The 18794-nt window shown below is 32.3% G+C and overlaps 1 protein-coding gene and 1 long non-coding RNA gene across 3 annotated transcripts in view; one reads left to right on the top strand and one right to left on the bottom strand.

The window, feature by feature from the left end:
* The window catches only part of LOC118201666 (sodium-dependent neutral amino acid transporter B(0)AT3), a 195961-nt gene extending 184960 nt beyond the window's left edge, over positions 1–11001 (top strand). The window contains exon 11 of the mRNA XM_085827743.1: positions 1908–11001. Within this exon, the coding sequence (XP_085683869.1) occupies positions 1908–2159 (252 nt within the window). The 3' untranslated portion in view covers positions 2160–11001. The remainder of the gene's footprint in view (positions 1–1907) is intronic.
* Positions 1–18794, bottom strand: part of LOC118201667 (uncharacterized) — a 250706-nt gene that overhangs the window by 178037 nt on the left and 53875 nt on the right. The gene's annotated exons all lie outside the window — the stretch shown is intronic.

The raw sequence follows: 18794 nt of genomic DNA, 5'->3' as shown, positions 1-18794 counted from the left end.
TTTCTTTTTCTGACAAAATATCCTGACACTCTAACAAGGAATCTGTGTCAGTTCTTTCAATCGCTGCTACCAGCAAATCTTCTGCTTTATTTATTTGTTTAGTGATTGCAGATCTGATAGCAGCTCTTTTCGACTTTAATTTGTCTATATTTTCCATATTTCAAGTAATGGAATATAACCTTATAAAATTCAACAAATAATTGTAACAAAATTTAAAGTACAGTATTTCAATATTTTAAGCACTTCCTTTAAAAACAATATATTTATAGTCCACAAATTTCCTTCGATTAAGACCAATTAATTTTTTCAAGCATCAATGAAGTATTATTCTTTCAAGTAATATTTCAATAAAACAACATAAATATTCAATACTTTTATTCAACTCAATCATTATTTTTCAAGGTTGAATACTTCAAGAATGAAAGAAAATGGCTTACCTGATATTTTCAGGTATCCTTCCATTATTCCAGCATAGAACTATATTCAACTATATTCAGTTTCGATTTTAAAGTATCTAAAGGTCCCGGGAATTTCGGCACCAAAAATATGTGTATAAAAATTGTCAAATTCATGATTCTATTTTTCACGAGTTGGGAGAGCATCAAATTAATCAAGAATATACTAGTATAATCAAGAGTCAATATACCATTTTCACGTAAAGACTCAACTTGAAAATGAGAACTTCCAGTTGAAACACAGAAATATTTAATGAAGAGCTTATGTACATTATTTACATTATTGAAAGCACAAAATATACATATAATATAAATTTCCCCATCATAGGGCCAAGATTAGGTTATCAAGAACAATTATTATAATTGTTGATTACCGCTATGCGGCCAAGAACAGATCATTTCAAGCGTCGCACACAAACTGACTAAAAAAGTATTACATTCCTTCTCTGCCGCCAGTCACGTGACCTAGTCGGCGACAGACGATAAAAAATAAAAGAAAAACTGAATCCATCGGAGGGAAAAGAAATAATTTCAACATGCGTTAAAATGCGATATTTGCGTTAAAATACTCATTACTTCATATAAAATTTAAATTCTATGTAAAATTTAAGATTTATTCTGAGAACATATCTTCTCAGGATATTTACAGAGAAGAGATAATTTACATTTTCATGCGTTAAGCATACACGTCATATATACGTATTTCTATTATACACCAAAGTAAAACCTGTGTAGTCAAAGAACAGCATTCTTATGTTTCCTATGCCAATATTACGTAAATTCTTCCTATACCAATATTACGTAACTTTATCAATCTTGGCAGTTAGTTACTTGGCAGCCAGAGCTAGAATGTAATTTCCCTAAATTAACTTTTGAGAACAAAATCCTCAGCTCACAGAATAAATGAATCAATGTATGACTTTATTCAATAGTACTTAATTATTGTACTGAACATTATCAGTCCTTACTAGAACCGTTAGTTGGCGCAGTGTTCGTTTACGCTTTAGAAGAATGTAGAATTTCCCAGAAGAGGCAGAACGTTTAAAGCTGAATTAAAATGCGCTCTTTAACTGTTTTTTTTTTTTTTCTTTTTTCTTTTCTTTGAACTTTAATATTTTTAAAACGGTGAAGAAATTGACCAAAGTGGGTGGTGTTCCGAAAGCTCATTTAAAAAAAAAGACACATAACCAATAACAAAGCAAGTGTCGCTTTTTACTAAAACCGTTTCATCGCGCCGTGTTCTACAATTTATTCAAGTTTGATAAAGTTTTGCATTATTCTCCTTAAATCGAAATAGCAATAAAATCACTATCTTCTTGATATTTTGAAAAACAAAAAAAACTGCTCCTATGTTTCGAAATTAAACGTTTGTATAAAACCTGGTAATACCGGGTACTTGAGCTGGTCATAACATTCAGCTATTCATAACCATCATTATTTTTACCTCTGTAGGCAACAACGATCCGATTGGAGTGGCCCGGATGGTGTCACTTTCTAATTGCCACCTTAATCTTGATGGCTGCCATTTGGATCCCTTTAGTTGCTGTGCTGAAACTATGCGGTATCCACTTGCTGACCGAGGAGGAGCCTTCCTGGTTCCCAGCGGAAGAGCTCAGGGACTTCTACAATGTCATGCCACACAAGGTGACGCCCCTCGAGAAGTGCCTCTTCTGTATACACGAAGATGATCAGGAAGACATCTGAATCCCAACCAGAACTATCAGCAATACATGTCTCCAAAGCATCTTGACATTAGAAATATCATCCTGTGCGAAATTCGATATTCCTTCAAACAGGAATCTAATTAGCATAGGTACATAAATTGTTGAACGTGTGCGCGCAGCTACAGGAACTTAGAAGGGTAGAACGAATTATTTATATTATCAATAATAATGATAATCTGGGCTGTGATCAGCAAAACGGAAATCATATAAAAGAATCGATAAAGCTTTGAAGTTTAATGGAAAGTTTGAAGATTTCTTCCCCCCTTCATGTATTAATTGTTTAAATATCCTCACTTCGAACGAAATGTCAACAAAATTTTCAGAGGAAGAAATTTTAAACAGATTGAAGGGATTTTATTTTATTTTTTAAAGTGATTAACTATGTATCTGTGATGAAACTGGCTCCATTTTATTGGTGCGAGAAAGAAACGGATTTATATGGATATATAAATTATTTAATTGAATCATTTGCATTAATGAAACCATTACTTTAGTCTAACTTAGTACCTTGGTTATTTTTTTAATATTTTTAATAGACTGGCAAAATTAATAAGAAAAAACATTTTGTGACAAATTACTAATTCATTTTTTAAACATAACATGCATGAGTTAATATGAGTTGAATGATTTACCTGAAGCAACAATACAGATAGCTATTCTGGCTTGTTATGCAGCACCTAATACGTACAAAATTTCCCAAATATAATTTGATGCATAAATATATTTTTTGGTTTGTTCTCAATTGTTTCTGATACAGTCTTTCTAATATATTTTGTTTAACTTTTGTGTTGCTAAAGAGGTTAAATAACGAAAATAATGTACACATCAAATGCAAGACCAATCAAATGTCTTACTAATAAATGCTTCATAATACGAAAATATTCCTTAAGTATTTAGTTTCCATAGATTTTTTAGACAAAGATAGTGCCATTAAAGCGCATTCAAAAGTTTCAATGTATGAATAAAATAATTTTCTCAACTTGTCTTGTAATATCTATATAGATTCAAAAATGCTATTATAAATAATCTATACATCAAATAATAATAATATATAAGCTTTAACTTTAAATCAAAAATCAAATGTGTATTTTACAAATTAACTAATGCAGTGCATTATAAATTCCTAACAGTGCAATATATTTAATTAAGATGTGATTCAAATTGACTATAAAGCAATAAAACTAACAGTCGTGCAATATTCAAACTTAGCGCAAATCAACAAAATGATTCATCTATCACAATAAGTTATATGGAACGCTTCAGTTCGTAAAAGGAAAAGTGAATGTATCTTTTTCCCCATAACACAACTGTGAAAAAACTCGTAATAATGAAACCAATTTTTTTTTTTTTTTTTTTTTTTTTTTTTTTTTTTTTTTCAAAATCCTTACAAGAAAACTAATGTATTACTTTAAACTAACGTTTGAGCAACTAGTAAAACTACTTAGATAGTCTCAACTAATTAAAATACGAAATGCATTAAAGTTACTTTTTTATTTCAATGACTAGTTAATACGAAATGCTTTAAAATTAATATTTTAAAGAAAGAAATTTTTTTTTGCTTTTGCTAGCCAAATACGCATTCCATAAATTTTTAAAGTGCTTCAGAATTAGTGAAGAGAAGATCGAGCGAATACATCTCATACCTGAATTCCTTTGCGGAGTTATAACTATAATAATGTTATCCCCTTAAAATATTAATCAGCTCTCAAGCAAAATGAGATTCAATACATTATAATTGACAATTAAGCATTATTAAAAACATTCGTAAAAACTTTTATGTAATAGTTTAGCATAGTTTTTCAGCTATCTTTGAACGTTCTACATTATTAAAAAACTTCTTACTCAAACAAATATATCTAAAATTCTTTTAAAATTTTAAGCAAATTAAAATTTAGTAATCACTGTTTTTAAGTAAGCAGTGTATTTTTTATCAAAACCTTCATAAATTCTCAACTCTATTCGAACTAATTTGAGCATTAAGTAAGATTCTAAATAAAAATTATTAAACAATGTAATTTAATTAATAATTGCCTATTTTGCAAAAATACAGCAGAACAATTTACATTCTTAGCCATACTCCATTCAGAATTTAACTTTTAACTACATAGAGCTCTTTTTAACATATTAATCATTATCTTTCCCGTGCTTCTCTTAAGTAAAATATTATTCATGTGTTTTATAACGATTACTTTGTGCAAAAGAATTGCTTGTCTAATTTTTACCAAAGAGAAGAAGTACTTATTTGAACTCTGTTTTCTAAGTTTAATTAAAGAGAGATACTATTCTTGTTCAGATATTTAAGGGAGAACCGAAGATTAAAAAAAAAGTTCCATTTGTAAAATCTGAAAAGCTAAGCTTTAATAAACGAACTCCTCAAATAATTCTACATGTGAAATAAGTAATTTTTATCTTAATTAATAAATTTAAATGCTAAAGAAAAATTTCCAGAGATATCTAACTAATTAAACTTTTGAAAAATACCTTTTTATGATCTCAGATCAAAACTCACCAGAATTAAATTTTATTTCGAATACATGTGTTAGCAATTCAATGATAACTGTAGAATATTCCGAATTTTTTACTGGTTTTTCTTTATATTTTTTATATTAATATTACGTTTTAAATTACGTTCTATGTGAATTTAAGTTTAAAAAAAGTAGGTTATCAGGTTTTTTAATAAATAAATCATATTCGTATTTTTCCCCTGTTGATCCAAAGATCTTCGAAATCCGTCTTTTAGAGAAAGAAAGATGTATATTCAGGAGTAAATACCTACAGGTGATATATCCTTGGTAATTAACTCTCGATAATTTGTTGAGAACTACAATCATTGGCGTAATTATACTTGTGCCTCAAACATAGAGATACAAACTTGCAAATAATTTTCTTGTGACATTTGTATATAAATGTTTATGTACATAATTTCTGTTTTCTACTTAAACACAATTACTATCATGCACAGCTTTGTTATTTGTTATCATGTTGTAATTTTCTTACTCTAATGGGTGTACTGTATGTTTATAGCTGTTTGTGAAAGCTTCACAAGAATTGTAAAATTAATTTGTTCTTTACTATCTGAAAGCTTATTCATAGTAAAAAAATTACACCCAAATATATAAATATATAATTAAAATATTAGTTTAAAAAGAAAAGAAAACTATTATTTTCTGCAATAGGAATTTCAAACATACATTATAATTTTCGGAAACTAAATCGTAATTTCTGTCTTATTTAATGGCTTCCTTTCAATTCAGGGAATTAGAAAGTAAAAGGCATACATGTTTGATAGATGACACATCATATAATTTTCTTAAACTATTTTTGCAAAGATAACTAGTTGAAATGAACTAGTAATTTGCATGATACAAAGAGCTCTCTATAAATTGAATCTAAATGATAATGATAATTCATACTTCATGTATTGAAAGTGGGCAGTCTCAGAGAAATTGCCGATTAAATTTTGGCAATAACTGTATAAATTTGAAATGAAAGGCACCAATACGTTTACGTCCTGAACACATGAAATGAGCAGATTTCTCACATAACAGATTATCATAAAAGTACAATTTCTTTATAAAACATGTATGTCTCAGAAAAGCCATGACTGGCAAGTTCATATAGTAGCAAAAAGACATTGTTCGCTCTATGGTTATTATTAATAATCTATAATAATGAATTCAAGAGCATTTAAACAGTTTCATGTTCGTTTATACTTTAGTCAGGTTTATAATTAAAAATATAGCACATACACTTTATTTCTTTTCTCTACCAGATTTTATCCAATTAAGTATTCGAGAAATAATAATAGAAAGTTAATTACGCAATTAAGATATATTAGAATGTCATTAAGATGATTCAACCTTAATTAATCAAAAATACTTCTAAAAATAAAATGATTTCCCTCAGTTATTATTTAAATGCATAAAATTAATATTTATTTCTTAAAAAATTGAAAAATTACATAATACGATGTTAACAACAAGGAAGATATGTCAACTTCTCACTCTAGATTGATTAAAAAAGGTTTAGTTCATTCTGTATATTCAGAAAGAATAATATGGATAAAAATCTGCTAATTACCTACAGTAGATAATCCAAAATAAAATATTTAATACGAAGCTTTCGATACGAAGCATCCAGGTTGATTTTTCTGATACAATTAGGTAGCATTTAGAAATGCTGGAAGCATTCATTATGACGCTGCATACTCAAATTTGGTTAATGTTTCAAAAGTTAATTCATATTCTATTATGTGCTTAGTATTTTTAACATTATGCACTTCTGAATGAGCAAAATCATTTGCAGTTTTTTATGCCGTGCTTACCTATTGTTGTAGTTCATCATCGAAATCTCTTCATCAATATTTCGCCAAATTTGATATCTACTCTAGGTTTACGATTTATTTAGTAAAACATTAACTAATAGTTACTTACATATAGTTATATAAAAGCAAATTCCGGTTGCACTTGATTTGCATTTGGTAAGCAAGTACCGGTTAATTATTTTGAAATTATCGCTACTATTTTTATTTCATTCGATACAACTGTAGTAAAATAGTTTATTATTTTGACCATTTTCTCACTGTAGTTTATCTGTACGATACTGTAATCCATGATCAACATACTGATTATTACATGAAATCTATATTATTTAGACAGTGCGATTATCAATAAGATGACACTTCAAACTTCGCTGAATTCTAATCAAATTATCCAAAACCTTCAAGTTCTCCTTGTGTTTTAGCTTTACTAATTCACAAAAAAATGTATGCATCTCCTTGCATGGTCTATTGCAAAGGTATGAACAAACACTCACTGAAAAGTAAATGCGTTGCTAGTCATAACTAATAAATAAAATATGAGCAAAAGAAATTTTATATGAATAATAGCATGCAAATTAAGCTTCTGCATATATCTATATTCATTTACTATTTTACATCTTCGTTTCGAGAACCGATCATTTGGAAGCTAGAAAAATAGCATTTTGAAATTCTAAAATGTCACCAAATAGCGTTGCATTGTCAAATACAATAATAATTTACATATTTTTTACATAATTGTATTTCTTTATCTACAGTATTTTAGCAGCTAATTTGTTAAAATTATGCATCTTTAGATGACTAAACTCATTTCTATATTTAAAAAATACCGAGAATTCAAGTTTAGCAGACTTTTCTTATGAAAGCGACTCCATAATAAATAACTTTGTCAAAAATAAAGGTTTATTTAAACATCAACTTTAAATTGAATCATCAGACTTTAAACTGAAATCGTCATAGCTCAGATAGAAAATTTTATTAAAGAATTAATTTGCATTAAAATGCACGTTTAGGAATTTTATCAATTCTCTGGATTTTAATTGAAATATCAGAATTCTAAGCCATTCAGTAAGCAGCAAACTATATCCAGGCCTTGAAGATGTTAAAATAAACTAATAATAATGTTTAAAAAAAGTTTTAAAACGTTTAACAGCGTATTAATGTAACTCGATATTCCTCTATTTCTGAAATTAAATTAATTTTTCTATATGAAAATTATTTTGCTCATTCTACGGTATCTGGTGCTTAATGTAATTTCAGCCACTATTACAGCTAACGCTGTACATTGCGATATGAAAATGAGAAACTCTATTCATATACATCTCTTTTGGCGGGGAGATTTCCAAAATCTAGCACTTTTCGTATCAGCACGCATTCCGCTGTTGACCATGTAACAGCATTAAAAAATATAGCGCTGAAAGTAAATATAGCATTGAAATATATATATATAGCATTGAAAGTAAAGTAATAACCTATGAAAGCAAAAGAATGCCAGATAGCTAATGCAGCGAATTCCTATGTATTTCAAATAAAGGAACTATTTTTAGACAGAGAAATTTCATTTTTTATTTTCATATTCTATGCCTTAAGTAGGTAAAGTTTGATGCGTGTAATTTTTCTCATAGCACTATTGATTCATACTAACAAAAATATAATTTAACTGATAAATGGGGGAAACTGAATGCAGTTTATGCTAAGATAAATATGCACTGCACAATATTCTCTTTTGATGTGCATTAAATAGTTTTGATACTCGGTGTTTCTCTCAATGTTCCTGTATCGTATTTTTCCTAGCAATTTAGAGTGAAAAATGTAATAGCTCGAAAATGCCATTGCGATCATATTAAATAGACATCTGAATTACGATTTCACAACGAAAGACATTTTTATTTGTAGATATAAACACGAGATCTTGAAAGGATATTTCCGATAATAAGAATGGCATTTCGTTGTTAAAGCACCTGCCACATATGCCTTTAAAGTCATTTAAAATCTGCACGTTACATAATAAGCAGTTAAGTTTGCCAGTTACGGCAACTAAAGGAGGTGGTAGCTTTAAAAAGAAAGTGCTGTAATAATATTGTGAATTGTGTTAATTTCATATTACATGAAAGAATGCAATGTGTTTGATTTTGAAAAATTACAAAAAATTATAATTAATTATATTTTCTTACCCTTGTTTTCTTTAAGCAGTTACTTCGATGACAATTAAAAAAATATTTTAAATATATAACTATATGCTGTAAATCACCTTAACGTTTGCGCCACATTTTTAATAGTGTATTATATTTCCCTTCCTTCTAAGTAACTCTTTTCGTAATTAAGATATTTAAATATCATCGTGGTAAAATTAAGTATGTTCCATCTTTTATTGAGATGAAAAAGGGAAAAAAACATTAAGTTAAGCCTCATTATTTTAGTTTCCTAATTTCTAGCTATAAATTGAATAAACAAATTATCATTTAATTATAAATAGTGTTAATATATTATTAATCTTTTCCATGAGGAGTTACATATCCCAAAAAATGCTGTTTTCTTTATTTTTAAAACGTCAAAGATAGTCATTTTTTCCCATTGTTCTTTTAATTGAAATAGAGAGTTTCTCGAAATAAATTTATCATAAACCGATTTTGAGCATCTTTTAAAGGAAAAAAAGGAAAGCCGCATTTTTGGATTTAAAAATGCGATCGAGTGTTAAGACGCACTCTTTTACTTCGGTATTGCAGAGTGGTGAGGAACTGATTAGAGCTATAGATAACTTGAACAGAGGGTTGAGGAACTGATTTTGATAAAACCAAATGTGATAATAAATGACAAAAAAAAAAAAAGACAAATCTTGAAAAACATTTTGTTTGACAAATCTTGAAAAACATTCAAACAACAAACAACTTATTTTTATAATATATTGATGAAAATTTCTGTATATATAATATAGAAACTGTTTTCTTGTAGTGGAACTTGATTTTCTAACAATAACAACTGTTTATCAGTATAGATGCATTATTCATCACTCCATCTGTATTAATATCAGAATTTGATTATTCTGGTTGTTTGGCTCTTCAGTATAGATGCGAAAATTTGTGAAAATTTCAAGTAGCCAACCTGCTAACTGAGAACCAAAGCTGGTACGAAGTACCAGTGTTCAGAGATCCTGTACACTTGATTACCGGTGATGCGTTTGGCACGCTGCATTTTAATTAGCGTATCAAAGCAAACATTATATTCTCTTTTGAGTCGTCTTGTATTTCTGTAATCCAGTAAGATATCTGCTAAGCCAACCTCGTATTCTCTTCTGAGCTGTCTTGTTTTTTATCCTGTACGATGTTTTGTGATGTTTTCTGATTCAAATTTCTTTTCTTATCAAAGATCAACGAAGTTGCAGTTACAAGGTTCTTAGGCATTAAGCATTTGATGAGAGGGCTTGTATTTCTCTTATCCAATAAAATCCCTTCTGAGCTAACTTCATATTCTCGTCTTCGTAGTCTTTATTTTCTCTTATCGAATAGATATCTTCTGATCCATATTCACATTCTCTTCTAAACAAAGATCAAAGAAGTAGTAATTACAAGGTTCTAATTCATAAAGCATTTGATGAGCCCTCTTGTATTTCTGTTATCCAGTAAGATATCTTGTGAGCCAACTTCAAATTATTTTCTGAGCTGTCTTGTATTACTTTAATCATTAAGTTATCTACTAAGCCATCAACAGCATTGCTGATGACAACCTTTTCAAACAGCAAAATTTTTAAAAACAAATTTTTGTGTTTCAGGTTTAAAAAAACAAAGTTTTGAGAAAGGTTTTGTAGATACGAACTCCATCAACTCAAAACCTCACCCCAGTTTTACTGAAATTTGGAATGGGAAAAAATGGCTTCTTAAATCGAAGAAATATGCTATGTATTTTATATTATCAAAAGAACAAAAAAGAAAGAGCCGGAAGCTTTTAAATGAATTTTATTTCATGCACAAAAAACGGTTGCTTGTTTTTTTTTAATTAAAAGTGATAATTTGACATTGTTTCATGATCAGAGCCAAATGGCGCATAGCCACAAAAATATTTTAAAACATTGTTTAATACATCTAACTAGTCAGATATATGATGCGCCATTCAGACGCCCGTTGTCCAATTTCAATCAAAATTCAACAAAACTGTAAGCTGACACTCAAAATGCAATTTTTATGTCACTATTTAAAATGATACTAAAGTTTATCTGGAGTCGTGTATATGGAACAACTTTTATTTCCGTCTCTGGAAGGTCATTGCGACATTCGAAGTTAGTGTAGTTTCAGACTTGAGACTACCATTTTGTGGTTTTTGAAAAGAAAGTACAGCAGCATGGCCGTTCCTTTGTGTACATAGTGTAAAATATAGCATTGTTGTGTTCTTGTTGTACATAGATAATGACATCAATGGAATTTTAGAGATCTATTGTTCATGTTAGCAATATTTTTGTTGGCACTCTATACTGTAGAACAGATGAAAGAATAAAAATGTAACATCTACAGATGTTTCGTATTTTTTCCTGGTATTACATTTTATTAAAAACCATTTACATTTTATAACACATGCACAAGTCTTTGCTCAAAATTAAAGTTGAAAATTTGGGGATTTATATGTGTTTTTATCTCAATTTGGTAATACTACTTATTTTTTAGTTACACAAGGAGCTTTTTGTAAGGAATTTTGATAAAAAGGAAGCGTTTAAGAAACCAAAATATTTTCATTCTAATATACAGAAAGCATTAAGGGAATCGACAATGTATCAATATGGATTTGGATTATTTATTTAAGGAAAAACACAGTAAAGTTCTTTGATCATAGCACGTTTCAGTTACAGATATTTTGAATACTGTAAAATTCTAATTATCTGAACTTTAAGTATCCAGATCTGTAATTATTCGGATCACTTACTTTTATTCTCAGACTAAGTAAAATTAAATTTGCTTTTTTAAATTTATTTACGCGTTTTTAATATTCCTTTTGATTCTATAAGGTATTTTCTCCTTCTTTCCGCATGTCTTCGTCGCATAATTGGTATTGCATCAATTCAATAGACAATATTAATCAATGCGTAAAGCATTCCAACAGTAGGTAAGCAAAATAGCACTTGGCTAGACTAGAAGATCCGGTTATAACCACGTGCAGTGCTGATAAGTACCACGTGTTTCTGAGACTCCTTCCCTTTAGTTTTCTTCTTTCTAGGTATTTCTTTCTCCTGATGAGGAGGGACCTTTAGCTGCCCTCGAAATCGATTGAATGTTTCAATATACTTACGCTAAATATAAGGTTGTTTTTACGATTTTGAAAATAGCACTTACCTGAATCACCGGGTTCTTCATTCAGGTATATCCAAAAAATACGCACAGGTTCAGCTTTAAACTTTAATCTGTACACAAGTTATAAAAGAGAGGTTATTACAAGAGATCAAAAACTACGCATCCATTTCCTAAGGCATTCATTAACAAACTAAACTAAAAATAGAACACTGATTACATCATAAATCGTTGAGCGCGCGGTAAAACTTACGTAATCAGTTCCAATCGTTATGCGCGCGCACAGGCGGAAGTATCACATATCCAACATCCTCCCACCTTTGAGATTCGAACCAGGTAATCTTAAACCATAATTCTAGGTTTAATTAATCGTCCATATCTGGATCTTTTTTCAGGAACAGTCTCTGGGAAAAAATCATTAACAGTTTGTTGCTTAGAAGGTTGCTTATCTTTTGAGCTAGTACTGGGTTGTCAGAAGCGGTTTCTGAAAGACGATTTTCATCAGTCTTCGGTTCATTGAGAATAGAATCCTGTTCTGCTACAGGTATGGCGGGGTCACTTTTATCAGTCACTTCAAGAGGTATTAACCTAAACACTGAGAGGAGAAATTCTCCGTTTTTCATTTTTATTTTTACTAGGCGAATTTGTCCATCTTTAGAAGGATAAAGTTCGACCACCCTAGCCAGAGGCCATTCAATTTTATTGACGTTATCACCAGAAACCAGAACAATATCACTAATTTGGATGGGTTTCTGAATTTTATGAGATTTCGATGATTGGCGTAAATTCCCTAAATATTCAGTACGAAACCGTTTTCTTAAATCTTGTTTCACACGTTGACGGTAAACATGCCTTTTATTTAACGACGACGAATCCAGAACATCAAGATCTGGAATTCCTGTTTCTTTAAGATCATGCAAAAGCATAGAAGGGGTAAGTGGAAATCATCAACGTCTTCCGAAATATAGGTTAAAGGTCTCTGATTAATCACACCTTTAATGTCACAAATAACGGTGTTGATTTCTCCTAAATTAAGTGAGCTTCTACCTAGAACCTTTCGTAGAATTCTTTTGATTATACCTATCAGACGATCCCCCCACCGACCCCACGATGGGGCAGAAGAGGGAATAAACTTCCAAATGATCTTTTGAGATCCGCTGTATTGGAAAATGACGTCCCAATCAATTTTCTTCAGCAAATTCTCAGCTCCTGAAAAATTAGAACCATTGTCACAGTAAAAGATGGAAGGTCGACCCCTTCAAGCGATGAAACGTCTAAGAGTTTGCAAGAAATGGTCTGTCGATAAAGATGTAGTCAACTCCAGATGTATAGCTCGGTAAATGGCACAGGTAAATATAACAATCCAAGCTTTCTGGCCATTTCTTAGGATTAATGGACCAGCGTCATCCATTCCTGTGACTTCGAAAACTGCAGCTTCCTTTATGCGATCTTCTGGGAGAGAAGCTTCGATGATCGGTTTAGACCGCAAATTAAATTGTTTACATATTACACAGTTTCTAATTACATTTCTTACTGTCTTCCTGCATTTAAAAATCCAAAAATCTTCTCTTAAGTTTCTCATCAGGATTTGAACTCCTGCATGGTACAGCAGCAACGTACAGGTCCGGATGATTTTTTCTGTAACTGGATGATTACAGGGTAGTATTATCGGATATCATAAATTTCTTGCATCTTTTCTTATTAAGATTCGAGTCTTAACTTTCAAAATACCATTAAAATCGGCGTAACACTGTATCGTTTTCAAGCGTTTATCATCCGGTCCTGTAAATGATTCCTTCTGTGCAACTTTTATCAACGCGATCTCTGCCTTATTTATTTCTTCTAGTGTCAAGATTCCAAAAATTCGATTAGACTTTTCTACCTTACAATTGGTAAAAAATCGATATACCATGCAGTGACTCTAAGTAGTTGGTTCTACGAAGAGAATCTATCATAATATTTTTCCTGGGGTGACATTCCGTGATTAACTGTACTAACAATAGTCTTTCTTTTTTCTAAATTTATTACATCGAAATCAGGAACTACGTTAGAATTTGGGCATTCTTTCATTAGTTTTCTCGATGGTCCTTCCCACCATCGAGATTTTCGTAATGTTTCTGCATCGCATCCCCGTGATGGAAGATCTGCTGCATTCAATGGACCTGGGATGTGATACCAGTCTTCAGGACTTGTCATAGAACGAATCTCTTGTACTCGGTTAAAAAGGAAGGGAGCCCAATTTTCGTTTCCTTTAGTTCAATACAAAGCGTTTGCCGAGTCAGACCAGAAAACCTTCGGCACATTTTCTATTTTTAGGTCATTAGTCACACTCTGAGCTAATCTAGCTCCAATGTTGCAGGAAAGAAGTTCCATTCTGGGAATAGAAATAGATTTCATCGGTGCAACTCTACACCGTGCCTGAACAAGTTTCGGTCTTACTTCGTAAGAAAACACAGGTAGCATAAGCTGTCTTACTCGCGTCACAGAATACATGCAGTGTTAGACTTTTCGGTACTTCACAATTGGGAATAAGACATCGAGGAATTTCTATTTCTTTCAGCTTAGAAAGTTCCCGTCACAACTTCTCAAACTTCTTTGCAATGGTGATAGGAAGTTCAGTATCCCATGATACTTTCAATTTCCAGCACTCTTGTAGGAGGACTTTTGGTCCCAAAGTAACAGGACAGGTGAAGCCAAGGGGATCAAAGATTTTATCTACGGTTGACAGGAATTTTCTCTTTGTCACAGCCGTATCGTCTTCAACATTTTCTCGTAAATCTACCGTCAAAATGTCATTCTTTAAGTTCCACTGAAGCCCTAGAACTGGAATATTCTTTTCATTTTTAGGCAAAGGGTCTTCAGTCTTGATTATTATAACCGTGCTCCCACCCTCGAAGTTCGAATTCGGCAGTGCTAAGAACCAGCTTGGATTCCTCAATAAAGTTCTTCGGGATTTTCTACACGGGTAACACAGTTATCCACGTAAAAGGATTCCAACAGCTTGGTGGCAGTTTTTTTTTTTTTTTTTTTTTTTTCAAAACGGTGAGGAGTATTCTGTAAATGAAATCGAATGGTTGCTCCCAAAAGATACGAGGAACATGAAAGTCTGAACACAATCCGTTTCTGCTGGAAAACTTTAGGTTTGGCAGGAAAACTTTAAATATGGTCGATCACTCTCACTCAGTCCAATTTGTAGGATGGCTCTACGAATGTCCGCAACAACGCATATTTTCTTTAATCTAAATCGATTCATGATGGCGGGAATGAGCTCGACGGTGTTGGGACCGTTTCCAGGTAGTCATTGATAGAAGGTGAGTTCTTTTCTCTCATCAAAAACCGGTCTGACTCTTGTAATGGAATTTTCTTTCACTACAGCCCTGTGGGGTAAGAAGTGTTCACTTTCTTCTTTACAGGAATTCTTAACTTCTTCAATAACGCTTTCTTGAAGCCACTCTCTAAACACTTCTTCGTATGCTTCTAAGTTTCCATTCCTCTTCAGTGATTCAACACAGCCCTTTAGCCTTCGTTCTGCAACATTTTTGCAAGAGACAAAGGGAATGACCTTGTATCCACGGGAGACTTACAACGTACCTTCCATCGACATCTAATTTTACACTTCAGTTAAAATGTTCTTCAGCTGCCATCTCAAGTTCTTGTCGACTTCCCTTCTCTCCAGGGTCCAAAATTCCAAATTTATCAATTCGCCATAAGTCTGAAATTTTTGCATCGTTTACATGTAGCGACATAACGCTATTCGTGCTATCTGAAGTTTCGATCGTATCAGTCTTACCCATTAGTGTCCATCCAAGCCGCGTTTCCATCAAGACTAGACCTGAGTCTAACTATTTTATGTTTCCCGTATACAGTTTACCTACGACATCAGCCCCTACGAGTCCTTGATACAACAGATCTACTTCGTCATTCATATCAGACAGGAAAATTTTATATTTCTTAATTTCAATCATCAATTTACCACGCGGTATTTTTGGAACTTCGGAACAAATTTTTTCTTGATTTAACACCTCGAAATTACATCTATAATTATCCGAAAAGTCACTAAGGTGAAGCAAATATCTCTTATGTGTTTCCGTAGTTTCTATACCGCTGAACAAACTATGTGTTAAAATTTCTTCACCAATACATTCATATCTCATTTCCATTATTGCAAAATTTGACAACTAAGATTTACTGCTACCTGAGTCAATTAGTACCCTTATGTATTTCGTTTTATTCTTATTCCTAAGACGAACAATAAGTGTTTGCAAGAGAACTTTACGAGTAGCTGTTTTGTTAGATAGAGCGGAGTCCTTACTTTTGATTTGTTTCTCCTCAACCTGGAGAGATCGGTTCTAATTTTCGGGATTACATTTTTCAGTACACATTAATTTAAAATGACCCTTACTGCAAATCGCACACGGTGGTACTTTCATTTTACAAAAACGAGAAATGTGCTCTCTTACTGCTAAACATCTGAAACATGCGCCCCTTTTTAGCAAAATTTGCTTTCTCTTCATAAGGCAAATTATCAGCATACCTACACTGGCTACTCATATGTGCTTTGTTACAAAATACACAAGTTTCCTTTTTAATATCCGAAGCGTTACATAACTCTGCAGCTGTCAGAGTAAATATTTCCTGTTGTGCTGACGCGGGAGAAATAATTTTGCTTTCGATTTCGGTTTCACGGTTAAATCCGGTACGTGCTAGACGCACTTTCTTTTCGCTTTCAATCTCGTGACATAAAAATTTCATCAGGTTATTTAACTTATCAACAGTTTCTTCTTTAGATGTTAGGGATATGGAATTCAAATTTCTTTCCCAAACTCTCAATATGTCGACAGGCAAACAAGATTCAATCAACGGGTACAATATTGAAGAATAATTTGCGCTGGAAACACCTAACATATTCTAAGACCTTAAATAAGTTTCAGTCTTATCGTAAAGTTTAAAAAGAGGCATTTTAGGGCCTTTACCGATTGCGTTATTCATCATCAATGAAAGAACTTCTCTAATATACACTTCAATTAACATGTCAGTTCGGCCAAATCTCGCCTTTAAACATCGTATTGCGTTTTCATAATTATCAGCTGTGGCCGGAAATGATTCAACAAGTTCTCGCGCTCTTGAACCCTTTAATGTAGCTTGTAACAAATACTGATGTTTATCCTCCTTCTCGATTTCATTATCGTTGTGTATCTCGAATTGTGCTCAAAATGACAATCATTCTTTGATATTACCGCCGAACAACTTAAATTCTATTTTAGGAAGCTAAAACTTCCGTTTCGATGAATCATTAACTATTTGAGAATTAGATAGATTGGTATCAATAACAGTAAAGTTTTGGTTTGCCAAGTGAATCCATTTTTTTCCCTCTAAATTTCCACAACAAAATTCTTTCGCGATATTCTTCTGTAGTTTGAATCTCTTCATCGAATTCTTCTGGTTTCAAAGTACTTTCAATTTCAGAATCAGCTATCTCAAGGGATTCAAACTTATCGTTCAAGAATTCTAAGTCTTCTTCCAACAAATTTTTATCAGCAGAAGACTTATATAGTTTTAATTCTATTTTCTTAAGAATTCTGGTAATGGACGTTCTCAAACCATTTCTCTTTTTCTTTAGTAATGTCTTCTACTGACATGTTTACTAAATCAAACATATAACATACAAAATCTTAAAGAATTCAATAAGTGCCTTTCAAATTCAAAATACATAAATTCATTAATATCAATCTTCGATTAATTCGCTTTCGTCTCGGCACGGGATGCCAAATTAATATTGTGTCAATTCAATAGACAATATTAATCCATTCGTAAAGCATTCCAACAGTAGGTAAGCAAAATACCTGAATACTTACCTGAATCACCGGGTTCTTCATTCAGGTATATCCAAAAAATATGCACAGGTTTAGCTTTTTTAAACTTTAATTTGTGCACAAGTTATAAAAGAGAGGTTATTACAAGAGATCAAAAACTACGCATCCATTTCCTAAGGCATTCATTAACAGGTGACAGGTGACGGAGGAGGGGGACGCCTGGTGTTTAACAGGGGTAAGCAGGCATATGTCCCACGCCTTCCACTATCCAGATGCAACAACTCCCTGGAACCGCACAAGGCCGCATCGAGAGCTTATTAATACTCCATTCAGATTAAACATGGCCATAATTAAACATGGCCTTGAATTTGCGTAAAGGGAATGCATTCTCTTTACGCAAATTCACGCTTCCACGTAAGGTTTCTTGGTGGACGAATGAGCTTTCGATTGAACGTCGCAGAGAATCTTGACGACAGGCACAGAGAATCTTGGATACTGATCAAAGAAGATCTGACTTTATTACCTATAATTACCTATAAGCGCAGTCAGGCAATCTAGCTGGTCTGTCTCCGGCTGCCTCTTCTACTGCTAACATAGCCAAGTGCATACTTTCCTCCTTATTTCAAAACGATGATGCGACATAGGACACTACACACCAGGCTTCAATACGTTATCTTTATAATAATTATACACCTGGTCAAGAGCACACTTGTCAACTTCCGACCCTACAGGAAATCACCAATATCATACGGCATCTCAATATCAAAAAAGCGCCTGGGCCTGATGGCCTTGACAATTCTATACTGCGAATGCTCCTCAAAATAGATCCCCAATTCTTACTCAACTTCATACATGCCTGCTGGAAGTTTCGTCATTTTCCGTTCAATTCTAAGTTAGCAGAGGTAGTATTATTTTTGAAGAACGGCAAGGATGCATTTCAGCCAAAGTCTTATAGGCCTATATGTCTCATTCCATCTCTCAGCAAACTTTTAGAGCGCATAATTCTTGGCAGACTTAATTACTACCTCTCACAGCATAATATCCTGAATGATTTTCAGTACGGATTTCGAAAGGGTAGATCAGCTGAGATGTCCATAGAACGACTGCTCTTAACAATTCAAGATAATAGAGCGAGCCTCCACCACACTTTAGTTATTAGCATCGATATACAAGGCGCATTTGATTCTCTCATTGATGCTCTGGTCACCATG

Source organism: Stegodyphus dumicola, chromosome 12 (genome assembly GCF_044657685.1).
Source record: "Stegodyphus dumicola isolate Sdum_Otavi_A_Nest chromosome 12, ASM4465768v1".
Taxonomy (NCBI): domain Eukaryota; kingdom Metazoa; phylum Arthropoda; class Arachnida; order Araneae; family Eresidae; genus Stegodyphus; species Stegodyphus dumicola.
Note: the sequence above shows the minus strand (reverse complement) of the source record. Positions and strands in the feature narration are given on the sequence as shown.